General features: G+C 39.9%; 1 protein-coding gene across 1 annotated transcript; it reads right to left on the reverse strand.

Annotated features, from left to right (window-relative positions):
- Positions 1-773: 773 nt before the first annotated feature.
- On the reverse strand, positions 774-3,644 carry LOC123254576 (exosome complex exonuclease RRP44-like). The gene has a single exon (XM_044683568.1). The coding sequence runs from the start codon at positions 3,642-3,644 to the stop codon at positions 774-776; it is 2,871 nt and encodes a 956-aa protein (XP_044539503.1).
- Positions 3,645-13,307: the final 9,663 nt, after the last annotated feature.

A 13,307-nucleotide genomic window follows, 5' to 3' on the forward strand; every position in this document is an offset into this window, starting at 1 on the left:
TCAGCCCACATCTAGAGAGTGATCTATTTAAGGGAGTGTTCTTACTGCTGTTTGTCTTTTTTTCCCCTTGAGATCACCAGTAGTTGGCTGGGATGTCCACTTGAGATGTTGGGGCCTTCTTTAGGTGAGACAGATGTATCCAGCTGTTAATTCCCTTCAGCTTTGCAGTGGAGGGATTCAATGGAGGAATCTTTCTACCTGACCTGTAGGGCATCCTTACGTAGGTATCTTTTCTGGTAGACTGAGTCTTTAGGTTCTAGATGTAAGGTAAACTGATCTGTCTAGGTCCCTAGAAAATGACTGAGAAACAAGATGGGAACATCAAGAATATTGTGAATGTGCTCCTTACAACGGGATGGAAAAGGAAACCTTGGTAGTGAGGGAGTTTGGGCACAAAAGGAAGAGGCATTGGATGCTCAATGATAATCTTTTTTCCCCCTTGTTCTCAAAAGACTTTATTATCTAATGATGCATACTGAAAACTGCTTGTTCCACTTTACGTTCAGCAGAAAAATCTTCACTTTACAATAAGTGAGAGTCAACTGTTTTATGTAATAGACAACACTTTTAAAGTCACATTTCCTTTTTTTTGATGAGAAAGACTTGAAGACAATTGTTTAATAAAAATGCCATTTTTAAATGATTAAGATGCACTTTAAAAGCAACAAATTAAATTTGCACTCAATATTTTTAAACATGAAACTTGCCAGTGTTCTTCCTCAATATTACAAAAGGAAATCAATTTTTAAGAGTCTCTTTGACATTACATACAGCTAATTTTCTAGCTTTCTCCTCTTTTTTTCTGGTTCGTCAGTGTTCGAGCTTGTAGAATGGGTAGGAACATTTACTCCTGGTATCTGGGGTTCTAGCAGGGACATATGAATTTTCTGATGCTGAAGATTGGATGAGTCTAAGGTGATTTTCACTTTAACTTTATCAAAAATATGAAATACTGTATCTTCTACTTTTAGTGAGGGCATCTCCTCATCATAAGTAAGTCTTGGCTTTGGTTTTTCTTTTTCCTCAAAAAATACTGTTCCTTCTAAACCATATTTTGGAATTAATACCACAATAGCACTCTTCCTTACAAACAAAATATAGGCTTCTTCGTTCACTGTTCCTTTATTTTTGAAGAACAACTGTGTATGAAATGTAACAGATGCTCGCTGTGCATATTGTGCCATTTTGTGTCTGAAATTGAGATTTTTGCATAAATCTGCTAGTTTGTGCTTGTTTGTCAGATCTGGATAAGTGGAATCTGCTCCTATAGCTACTGCCAAAAGCCGATGGACAATTATATCTGCGTATCTTCTGATGGGTGAAGTAAAATGTGTATATATTGGTGATGCTAAGCCATAGTGATGAAAATCATTATCCATTCCAGAGCAGAAGTAAACTGCCTGCATCATACAGCGAGTAGTTAATATCCTGAAGAGTGTGTTTAGATATGGAAAATCAGGAGATTCTACTTGATCTAATGAGTCAGCCAAAGCCTTTGCTGAATCAGTCTTAAAATCCAAATTCTTGGATTTTGCTGCCTTCACAAGAACTTCGTAATTTGACGGAGGAGGAGCAGGATGTTTTCTGAGCAAGGCATTTTCAGAAAATTCTTCATGGATTTTCTTTGCAACAGAAACATTGGCAAGCAACATAAATTCCTCCACCATGGAATTTGTTTCTCTAAGTTCCTTTGTCTGAAGATCTATAGGGTCATGAGTTTCACTATCCACATGAAATCGAACTTCCGGAGAAGAAAGTATCAAAGCTCCTGCATCGATTCTCCGCCTCTTCAGAATTTTTGCTAGTTTATTTAGTCCACGGAGACTAGTGGTGATATCATCATTCATGTTTGCTGAATCAATTCTCATTTGAGCTTCTGCATATGTAAGTGAGGCCTTTGAATTAATTGCACTTTTTGTAAATCTTGTTTTTAAAATTTCAGCATTGTGATTCATTTCCCAAATACATGAAAAGGCAAGTCTGTCCACATTCGATCTCAAAGAGCATAAATTAGAGCTCAGCAATTCTGGCACCATATCAATTCTTTTTTCACAAAGATATACAGTTGTTCCTCTCTTAGCTGACTCTTGATCCAAAGCATTTCCTGGTCGAATGAAGTGGCTAACATCTGCAATGTGAACACCAACCTCTAGATGTCCATTTTCTAGTTCTCGATAATGTAAAGCATCATCTATATCAGTACACTTTGGAGGATCCACACTATAAACACAAAGATGTCTCAGATCTTCTCTATTTTTCATGTCCTCTTCAGTGATGTTCCAAGGCATCTTTGGCAGGAAACTAAGAACAGCCTGAGAGAAAGGCTGATGGGGAATATCATGTTCAAGAAGAAGAACTTGTGTTTCAGTCTCTTTATCACCAACAGCACCTAAATTTTTTACAAAGTGACCATTAGGATATCTAGAATTCTTGGGCCAACCATCCATTGCAACAATAATTCTTTGTCCTTCTAAGGTTGAAGCTTGTCTTGTTTCTATTCGAATTGGAGGTATTCTCTTGTCAGCAGGTATAAAGAGATGCCTTCTTGACTCCTTAATATCAGACTTGGAAAGCATGCCACAAAATGGCCTCCAGTTCCTCTTTATTATACCTAACACTCTTCCTGAAGGTCTTAACATTTTCTCATTCACAGCAATTTTTAGAGTGTTTTCTTTTACTTCTTCATCATCACCATTTTGTCCATCATCTTGTAAGACCACAGAAGATGGTGCTACCCACTGACTTTTGGGCAAAAGCTCTACAGCTACAATGTCCTCATGAATAGCTCGATTCAAGTTTCTAAGTCCTTGGAGGATGATCTCTCCGTTCTCTTCATCATCTCCATGAAGCCATACTGTGGCTTCAAGATAATTTTCTCTACATGCTCTGAATGTTCCTTGAAGGTATGCACCAGATTTTATGCCTTGCTGTAACTTACTCAGGGGAAGATGCTCTGGAAATATTACTTTTCGGCTTTCTATTTCATTCCCTTCATCAGATAGACAAGCAAGACGATCTACCAGTTCAGGGTTTGCCTTTAAACTTTTTATGTAGTCTTCACATGTATAAGCTGGGACCCCCTCTTCTATTGCCTTCTCTTTATTTTTTATGTCATTTGTTATGAAGATAACTTGAGGATGATTCTCATCTGTTGTCATTTTCTTCATGTGTTCATTGTACCATTTTGCTGCCACTCGGATAGCTCTATCATTCCGATCATTATCATTTTCCCCTTGTTTTTGTTCTACATATGTTTCTCTATGATGCTCATTGGTGAAGGTGTAGAAATGCTTGGTATGATCACTTATCAAATCACGGATTCTCTTATATATGGGTGCACTCTGATTCCTCACCTCCTGGAGAACTGTTTGGAGCAAGATTACGTTTCTGATGACTGGATCCTCAAGTATATCAATCTGGTGAAGTAATATGTTGGTGTCAGGCAGGAGGTAGTGGGGCTGAGGGCAGAGGCTGCTCTGGGGGTTGCAAGGCCAAGACTCCAGAGCCTGCCCTTCCTGTGCTCCCCAGCATTCAGTGCAGCCTGAAGTCCCACAACCTATGTCATCTCGCAGATAATGCTCCCTCACTATCTTCAGCACCCTGCCCGCCCTAGTCTTCTTCAGGAATGTCCTGGACTTGACCATCCTGCTCCCTGGCCTGTCTCTGCGGGACAGGTTTAATGGCCAGAAGCTATGAGGACACACAAAAGCAGAGCAAGTAGTTTTCCTTTCAATAATAATTAAACTATCTCTAGAAGACAAGAAGGAAAAACCAGCTATCCACTCACCCAAGACAATGACTAGAGCTGAAGGTTACTCCTGAGGCCCACTTTCTTCGTTGACCCAATCTTCTTCTTGAGGCTGAACTTCCTTCTTGGAGTGACTCTCCTTTTCTTGGAGTACACTCTCTACTAGTCTCTCCAGACTGCCTTCATGGCTTTTATGGTGGTTTCCTGTCCCTGCTCCTTTTCACAGGGGCCAATCACAGCTTCCAAATTGTCTAGCCCTGCCCAGAGGGCAGTCTTTGTGGGAATTTGCACATTCTGGAGGTGTGAATATTCATCAAAAGGGTTCACTCCTTCTTGGGGTGTGAACAAGTTTCTGACTGTTTGAGTTAGCTGGCTTCTCACCTAACACTTGGTAGGGTGTAAATTCTCTAAATGGTTTTCAAGCTTCTCCCACCTAGTTCAAGTGTGTGTTGATTCAAAGTTATTGCTAACCAAAGTGTTAACTCCAAGGAGGCAAAGAGAACAAAGGATACCATTTTGACAAGTATGAACTCAAAGAACCAAGAATTCCCTTTTACAGTGGCAAGTGGAGTGTAATTGCTGAAGTGCCAACCAGCCAGCCAGCAGCTGGGAGACGACTGACCTGGTAGAATAGGTTCCTTTTGTTACCATGGACTTCTTTGGGGATCCCCTAAATGGGGAAAATCCTTTCTAAAAAAATAAATGTAAAAACTTAGCTATGGTCATTGCAGTGGCTTTTCTGCAAGTAAAAACCTTTTCCTACCAGGAAAACAGGCAGACCATGAGAGATACAAACATCAGAATGAGGTTGGGAATCAACCTGTGAGCCTTGAAAGGGGGCTTTAGTGAGAAGGAATTTACCAAGGGAGCGTTACTAATATACTTGAGATAGACTTCACATTGCAGAAAAAACATGTGTAGCACTTCTCATCTCCACCCTCCTCCCCACAATATTGTTAGGCTAATCTAAGCAGTTTGTCAGGGTCCCAGTGACTGAAGAGTATGACTATCCCATCATAGGAAATCACAGGGAGTTGGGGAGAACTAGATACCCAATGGTTAGTGCTGAAATGAGGGTTTAAGACTAAATCTATAATGGTGTTTGGTAAAGCTGGTAAAGTCAGGAAACTAATATGGATTAATCACAAACTGTAGATTGGAGGTACTGAACATAGGAATGACAAATACCCAGTGACTAAGTCAGCCAAGGGATTGATGTCATTTCCCTTGGTAAGGACCAAACCCCTTTAAGATGATTTTCCTTCAGCCTCTGACCTGGATGAGGAAGTAACGCCTATTGGTTGGTAGAGAGATTAGACAGGAAGGGAAGTATGGTGATTCCTGTCTAAACAGTAATGGAGTTACTCTGTCTCTCTCTTAGAATCTTGAACAGCAGTTACTATTTAGATCTAAGATGAAGGTAGAACACATTAGTTCTTAAATTAATTTAGGATTTATTGAATAAATTCGTTTGGGAAAGGGGATTGGAGAGTGGGTTAGGAAAACTATGAAAGTAATTTATTACTGCATTCTAGATCTAAATTCAAGATGCTGATTAGCTCCTTGCTATGATCTTCAGCTGTCCCAAGGGACCAGCCCTGGGACAGAAATAAAATGGCCTCTTAATGGTAAATATAAAGCAATCTCTTGATAAGGAATAATTGGTATATCAGATTGATGTTCCTATCTGGTCAGCAATGATCTTTAACCCTTCCTGGCCTAGGAAACTAAACTATCCCACATCCCACCTCCCTCGATCCACCTGGATCCCACCCAAGGGGTAGAAGCAAAGGTGAGAAGTGAAGTAGGAAAAGAACCCGAGCCCTGGGTCTCCAGGCCTTTATATACCCTAGGTCCAACTGCCAGTTGCTACCTGCCCTATGGCTCATGCCACGGTCAACATTCCAACCAGGACTACTGACAGGTTGCCCCAAGAAAATATGGCCATATTATTTTCCATATTACAATGCTAAGTCTTTGTTCCTTGTACATTCTTCTTTTCAAGTCTGTCCTGGATGGGCCAGGATATAGTTTCTTGGGCTGCCAAAGGCCATTATGGGACCCAATCCCTGGTGGATGGTATTCGAAGGCACTGGACAGCTCCTGGCATATCCACTTGTGCAATTAGAACATGCCAGAAATTCAAGGTTTGCTTGCAGTACAATCAGGGCGTGACTAGAATTAAGGGACTAGGAGGCAGACAATTGGCATATACCCCATTTGAGTGCTTGCAGATTGATTATATATCAATGCCCAATTGTTAGGGATACAAATATGCCCTAGTCATCTTTGACAGGTTGACTTGATGGCCAGAAGTGTTCCCTGCAAAGAAAAACAACGCAGCCTTTGTGGTGAAGACACTTCTGAGAGAGAGATAGTTCAGAGATTCTCTGTGCCAACTAGAATAGATTCGGACCATGGGTCACACTTTCCCCAGAACATCTTGCATGAGATTTATAAGACCTTGGGGATAAAGAAAAGTTTACATTCAGTCTATCACCCCTCTTCCTCAGGGCAAATTGCAATCTGTAATAAGAGACTTAAAACTCTAATTGGGAAAGTGTGTTCTGAAAGCCATCTGAAATGGGTACAAGCACTCCCCATTGTTCTTTTTTATTTAAGAAGTCCACCCTGTAGTGACACAAGATTGCCACCGTATGAACTTCTATATGGGCACGCTCCATGGCATAGTTCATCCCAGAAGTCAGCTCTCTTGTCACACACTGGAGCTGAGTGTCAGCTATATAAATATATAAAAGCTTTGAAGAAGAGACTGGACGAATTGCACAAACTTGGCTTGTTAACCCAGAGAGTTCCTTTAGACTTTAGCTTACATCAGCTTAAACCAGGAGATACGGTATACATAAGGAACCTCACAAGAAAATCTGTTCTAGACGCTAAATGGGTCAGGCCTTTCCAGGTGCTATTAACTAGCCCAACTTGTATAAAAGTTGAGAATAGAGACCCTTGATTTCATATCACATATGTGAAACCTGTAAAAGAAAATGCTGTACATGAAGAACACCATGAAGAACCTCCTGACTTAGAGCAAAATGAAATGAATGCACTGCCAGTTCCACAGCAGACAGACTGTTCTGTTGAAGAGGAATGAACTGCTTGAAATTCTAAAAAGGAAAAACACCAAGAAAAAACTGCAAAAATTTTTACAACACAAAAACAACACAAAGTTANAACACAAAGTTAACACAATTACATCACAACAACTAATGTTCCTGATTGAGAAGGTGACAAGCCAACCACCCGACAAGACGATAGATGACAGACAAATATGCATGCAGTACAGAGGAAGAAACGAAGAACACAGAAGCTACAAGGGGCAGAAATTCACAGCAGAGGTGGCACCAAGGAATGGACAATCACAAGAGTGTTGTAATCTTTATTAAGTACTGTGCAGGAAGAGGACTAGAAGGAAGAAACACGTGGAGTAGCAATATCATGTTATAAACACACATTGCACATATGAGACATCACATGGTAGTTGCATGCCACACTACATAGGCTACACAAGGAGAGTTGTAGTTCTCTTTTTATCAGGAGGTGGCACTATCCTAGTATGTAATGACTAGGAGTTAGCCTCATGGTGTAGTCTTTAGGGACTTCAGGTAAGAAAATTGTAAGTTCAGGCTAATCTAATCTAATCAATTAGTTTTTGATTTTAGTAGGTTGAAGAATGTTGTTGCTGTTTCCTACCCTCAAGCTGAGTGCAAGTCCTAAAAAGCATGATAGGCAAGTTTGTGGGAGTCAAATCCAGTGTATTCCCCCCACATTTATTATGAAGAGTCAATCTCAGGTGTTCTCTAAATAGGTGGGTCAGCCTCATGATCAGGTTTGTTGGGGAAGAGGGAATACAAAGAGTCGGGACATCAGGGCCCTGGAATCACAAGGTGATGTGGCAAAAATTGCTAAAGTATCTCTAACTTTTATATCTCTTATTACAATATCATAGACGTAGTGGGTAGGGTTTTTAGAAAAGGCCAAGTTTTTCTACATAGAACAGAAAACCTTCAGTATATCTATGGCCTTCTCTGCAACTCCGGAACCTTTGTGGTAAAGCACTCACTGTTTCTGCAATGGTAGTCAGGATGGTCCATAGGCAAGGCTTCTGGCAAACCAGGGGACTCTAATTTAGAGAGACCACTTGGTCCAATTTTTTCTGCTCTTTTGGAGCATTGTGCAAGACTACCATTTTGTGACAGTTCTAAAGGGAAAAGTAATAGAAAAGAGGGTTCTTGATTTTCTGCAGAGATCACGGGAAAAAGACAGATGAAACAATTCCAAGGATTTCCAAGTTGTTCCTATTTATAACAGCTAATGTAAAAGTTGGCTGCCATAAGTGCTTGTATAGGTACCAATTCTCAAGACTTTATTATTTCTTTTTCCTTGGTGATCTGCCCACTAAAATCGCTTATAGAAACCAGGTGTCCCCCATGTCCTTGGGGGGTGAATCTTGGCATAACAGGCTTCTAGTTGTTAACTGGAGAAATGGGGTTCTAGAGGATTCTTTAGGTTTAAATGGAGCTGAATGGTCTTTTTTGGTTTTTGATTTTTTTTGGTGTCAATTATAGTTTTTACTAACAGGTCTATGAACTTAGTAGTGAGCCTAATGTCAGCACCCTATTCAGTTTTGATATTAGAACAAAATGACATTGAGAAGTTGAACAATTATTCAAACAAAAAGATGACTTTGCTCTAACACAAGAATATGCAGGCAGGATACAGTGGGACTTAGCTTAGCTTCTCTAAACATTTCCTTCTCCCAATCCCTACCCTAACTTTTTCTCCATATGGAAATGCTTCTGGTCATCAGGGCAGTATAATAACTCATGTGGTCTTCAGAAAATGATTAGATTATAGGGGCTCTAATTTCCATGTGTCAAAGGGAACTTGTTATGCCCTTGACCAGCAAGGCACATGCTGGGAGGGCCCTTCTTCCCAAAATCTGAGGGAGGGGCAAGAACAGAGTACTTCTGATTGGGAGTGCCAGAGCTGAAGTTATGTTCTAGGTGAAAGAAATTTCTGGGGCATTTGGAGAAATTCAGAAGAGGGCGGCCTAGTTCGGAGATGACCATTACCTGAACATATTCTTCAAATCACTTCATTAGATTTTCTGGGTCCCAAATGACTTTCTTGTAAGCAGTGAAGACTTTTCTAGAAAATGAGCATCAAATTATATTGAAGGTGGTTCAAGTGACGAACAGGGATGTGTGTAGGTAAAGCTGTGCTGCCCAATCACATCCATATAAAAATATGCAGGTTAATACCACTCAGTACCCCCTTTCTGAGGACCAAGACTTGGCTAGTGAAACTTACCCCATTTGAACTGAAGTTGCAATTCTTGTTTTTCTCAGTGTCCTCAAAGCATATTACTAATCTCTACCACTTTTTTTTTTTTTTTTTACCAATAAAGATTTCAGATTCTAGAGCCTTATAATAGAGTGCAGGTATCTCTAGGACTGTAGTGAAAATCTTCAATTTCTCAAGAGCTCACACACATACTGCTTTTGTAGAATATTTGAGTGCTGGACTTACACCACTATTAGTGACTGTTGGAATTTCTTAAATCCTCATAGTTGAGTTGAATCAAACGCATCAGTTGCCTTCTCAAGTAAAAGTATGTATTTCCATTGTGGATGCAGAGAATTCTTGGTCCTTAAGACATGTTGTCCAGCTAGCTCTCAGACTAGGAAACTGGAGTTCTTTTATACCTAGGTAACATCAACTTGGAGTTTATATTGGTGAAAAATATGTGAGGTTTTGGTATTGGTCTAAATCAAATTTCTTCTATAATGTTTTCCAGTTTTCCCAGCGGTTTGTATAAAATAGTGAATTTTTAATCTAATCTTGTTCTGTTTTCAGGGGTTGGTGTTGTGATGTACAATTGACTAAGCCCCTAGAACTGCATTATTCTGTCAGGAAAGGTGTCAGCAAGAGGATCAGGCTATTTACTCAGAATGATTAAACATCCTCCCCCAAGAAAAACTGATGGAAAAGCTCTTAAGCTTGACTTACTTGTACTGTGTCCTTCTGAAAGAACTAAAAGGGATACACACAAACATTTCACATTGATCTTTTAAAAAAAATTGAGTGCCAAATTCTCTCCTTCCAGTTCTTTCCCAACCCATTGAGAAGACGAGCAATATGGCATCAATTATGAATATTAAAGGGGGAAAAGTATGTTTAAATTTGCATTCGGTTCATCAGTTCTTATTTTTAAGTGTCCATAGTCATCATCCTGGGAAGCAACACTTGTAGGAGCATGATTAGATTATAGGGGCTCTAATTTCCATGTGTCAAAGGGAACTTTTTATGTCCTTGACCAGCTGACTAGGCTGTATCTCCATAAATGCTATAGCCTCCAGCTATTGAAGACCCAGAAAAGAAAGTCCTTGGCACTCTCAAGTGACTGAACATCAGGCACTTTTAATTGCTTTTTTAACCAGTGGATGGAGGTAATATCATCTACATTGCCTCTCTACCCTAATGACTAAGGGACCTTTCTCTCCGACTTGGAGATGAAACCTTCCATATGTGTTGTCTTCCTCATTAGAAATGTGAGCTCCTTGAAACCAGGAAATTTTTATTTGTAATTGGGAAATGACTTGCTTTTTTACCTTTATCTTGCTTCACTATACTGCATCTCATGTGCCCATTTAACAGGAATGATGGCATTCCGTATGACTACCTGTGCTAATTCTGTCCTTGTCTGGCAATGATAAAATGCCAAGTCTTTTGTACATGGTATCAGGCTAGCTGAGACTTATTCTATCCTATGGCAATTTGCTCACCAGATCACTTGGGCAATGGTTCTGTAAAAGGTTCTGAGCAACGTTTTGTGTGAAAACTTGTCAATGTTTGGTCTACGTGGCTGGAACACTTTATAAATTTCCTCGTAGGCACACTGTATTTATAGTGATGGAGACATTGAGAATGTTTTCTGCACTATATATTAATCTTTCCTTTGCTTCTTGGATTCATGCTTTCTGTTTTATGTGAAGGAAATCATTGAGGGAACTTGGTTGTGAGGATAAAATCCAAATACTGGTGCCCCTTGTAGTCAGTTTAAAAAAAGCAGCAATAGAGAGGAGATGAAACATCAGGAGACAGTGGGCAAGGTAGATATCACCTGGACTGCCTCCCTAGGAAGCCCAGGCAAAATAGAAAGCCATAGTTGGCTCCCCAGAGTAAGCCTGATGAGGGGGTTCACATGGCAGCCACAGAAGAGCAAGTCCTCTCTCTTTCTTGCTCTCTATCAAATAAAATTATTAGTTTTACAGCCAATCTCGTAATTTTTCCTCTTTTGGTTTCTTAAAATTTGGAATAAAGTGTTCTCAGAGAGAAGATGGAGGCAGCTGGGTAGCTCAGTGGATTGAGAGTCAGGCCTAGAGACGGGAGGTCCTAGGTTCAAAGCCGGCCTCAGACACTTCCCAGCTGTGTGACCCTGGGCAAGTCACTTGGCCCCCATTGCCCACCCTTACCACTCTTCCACCTATGAGCCAATACACGGAAGTTAAGGGTTTAAAAAAAAGAGAGAAGACAATGTACTTGAACAGGAGGGCAGTTTTCTCATAGATTGGCTCACTGTCATACTCTTTCTCCTGACATCCTTGCAGGGTAGATTTGGTCAATCTATCCCTCTCCAACAATGCAGGAACGGTTCCACTTCTACCCTCTTTGTAGTTAGTGGTAGCCTCCAGTTTTTGCCTCTTGCCTTGGTGTCTTACACAAACTAGAAAAAGTACAAATACATGTGGATATACTCACCCAAGATACCTGTGAAACTTGTGGAAAGTGTCAACGAAACCCGAAGCTGCATTCTTCTGAAAAGCTTCATTCATTGACCTGAAATATTTTTCAGAAAATTTGATGTTGCTCACTTGGGTCCCCTGAGCTAGTAATCTAGGACCTGGTATAACAGGACAACCTGTTCCAGCAACTAAATCTGTGTCTGGATGTATCTGAGGGTGTATAAGAGTGCTGGGTTTGGGATGAAGCCAATGGAATTATTCAAAAACAGATCTATTAGGATCACACTCATGTAAATGATGAACATTGTTTCTGCCTTACAACAGTAGCAGCCAGTATTTATATGATCCTTAAAGGTTTTGTCTGACTCTTTGTGAGCCCATTTGAGGCTTTCTTGGAAGAGATTTTGGAGTGCTCATTTATAAATGAGGAAACTGAGGTAAACAGGATTAAAATGACTTGCCCCAAAACACAAAATTAGTAAGTGTTTGAGGCAGGATTTGAACTTAAGAAGATGAGACCTGCTGACTTCAGGCCTATCTACTGCACCACTTAGCTTTCTTATTTTCAAGTTTACAAAGTGCTTTATAACTATGTCATTTAATCATCATAACTCCAATAAAGGGAGATATTATATTCCCATTTTATAGTGGAATAAATGGAGGCATACATTTAAATTTCTCTCCTCCATCAGAGGTTGCATTTGAACCTTGGGTCTTCTGACTCCAATGTTCTGGCCACTGCATGACCATAGTTGCCTCTTTTCCTGTACCAGGATCACTTTTACATGAGGGATCATGCCCAACAAGTTGTTCTATCACCTTTAGCTCTGAGTAGCAACTACAAGGCTACATCTAACTCAATATAATGGTTTCTTAATGAGAACAGAGATGGGGGTCATGTGTCACCCATCTCCATAAATAGCATTAGGTCCAATCATGGTCTTTAGCTTCCTTTGGGGACCATTAATATTGTCACCAAGGGCCTGAATGAAGAACCTTACCTCTGGGAAGATAAGTTGAAATTCATCAAAGAAGAGAGGACGGACAATGGTTTGTAAAACTTTACCTCTTTAAGGAAGGTTTAGATCCTCAGCTGAGCAGCAGAGGTGCCTCCAGCTCACAGAGTATTATAATGGGGGAAGCTTGAATCTCTTGAAATGTTTGTGGAAACCCCCCAAACTCCTGATTACCTTTATAGGATATTTAGGATGAGAGAAGATGTTCTTCCTTTCCAAGTGGTAAATGACATACTCCCCATTAATCTCATATGTTTTTATATATATTTTAAAAAAAGCCTAAATGCTTTCTACCAAAATAACTCTAGTTCTAAAGTTTTCTCATGTAAGTCTATCTTCTCAATTTTTAATTATATTTCATGCTTTTTTAATGTATGTCATTCCTTCTTGAGTAAGCACCAAAACCATGTTCTAGTCACAATTGCTATCCAGAAAAATCTGTTATGGGTGTGAATGCAAATTTTCCTTGTCAAATTAGTCTTTTTTGTTCATTGACTTCTGTACTTGGTGTACATGTAAGACTGAGGAAGCAGATCTTGTTTCTGGCCTCTTTGCGGACTTGGCCTACTATGTCAGTGTTTCTATAGCCATTCTTCCAATATAGGTATGTGAAGGAACTTCAGAGTAGGGTGACCAAACAATGAATCTTATTTATTTTGCTCATCAAACTAAATTAAAAAAAAGAAAAACCAAACAATACTTTGAATTTGAAGGTTAGAATTTTGTGGGTAGGAGTTTTAACAAAACTCAGGAGAGCAATTTCTTAAACACAAAACA

This window comes from Gracilinanus agilis, unplaced genomic scaffold (assembly GCF_016433145.1).
Source record: "Gracilinanus agilis isolate LMUSP501 unplaced genomic scaffold, AgileGrace unplaced_scaffold251, whole genome shotgun sequence".
NCBI lineage: Eukaryota > Metazoa > Chordata > Mammalia > Didelphimorphia > Didelphidae > Gracilinanus > Gracilinanus agilis.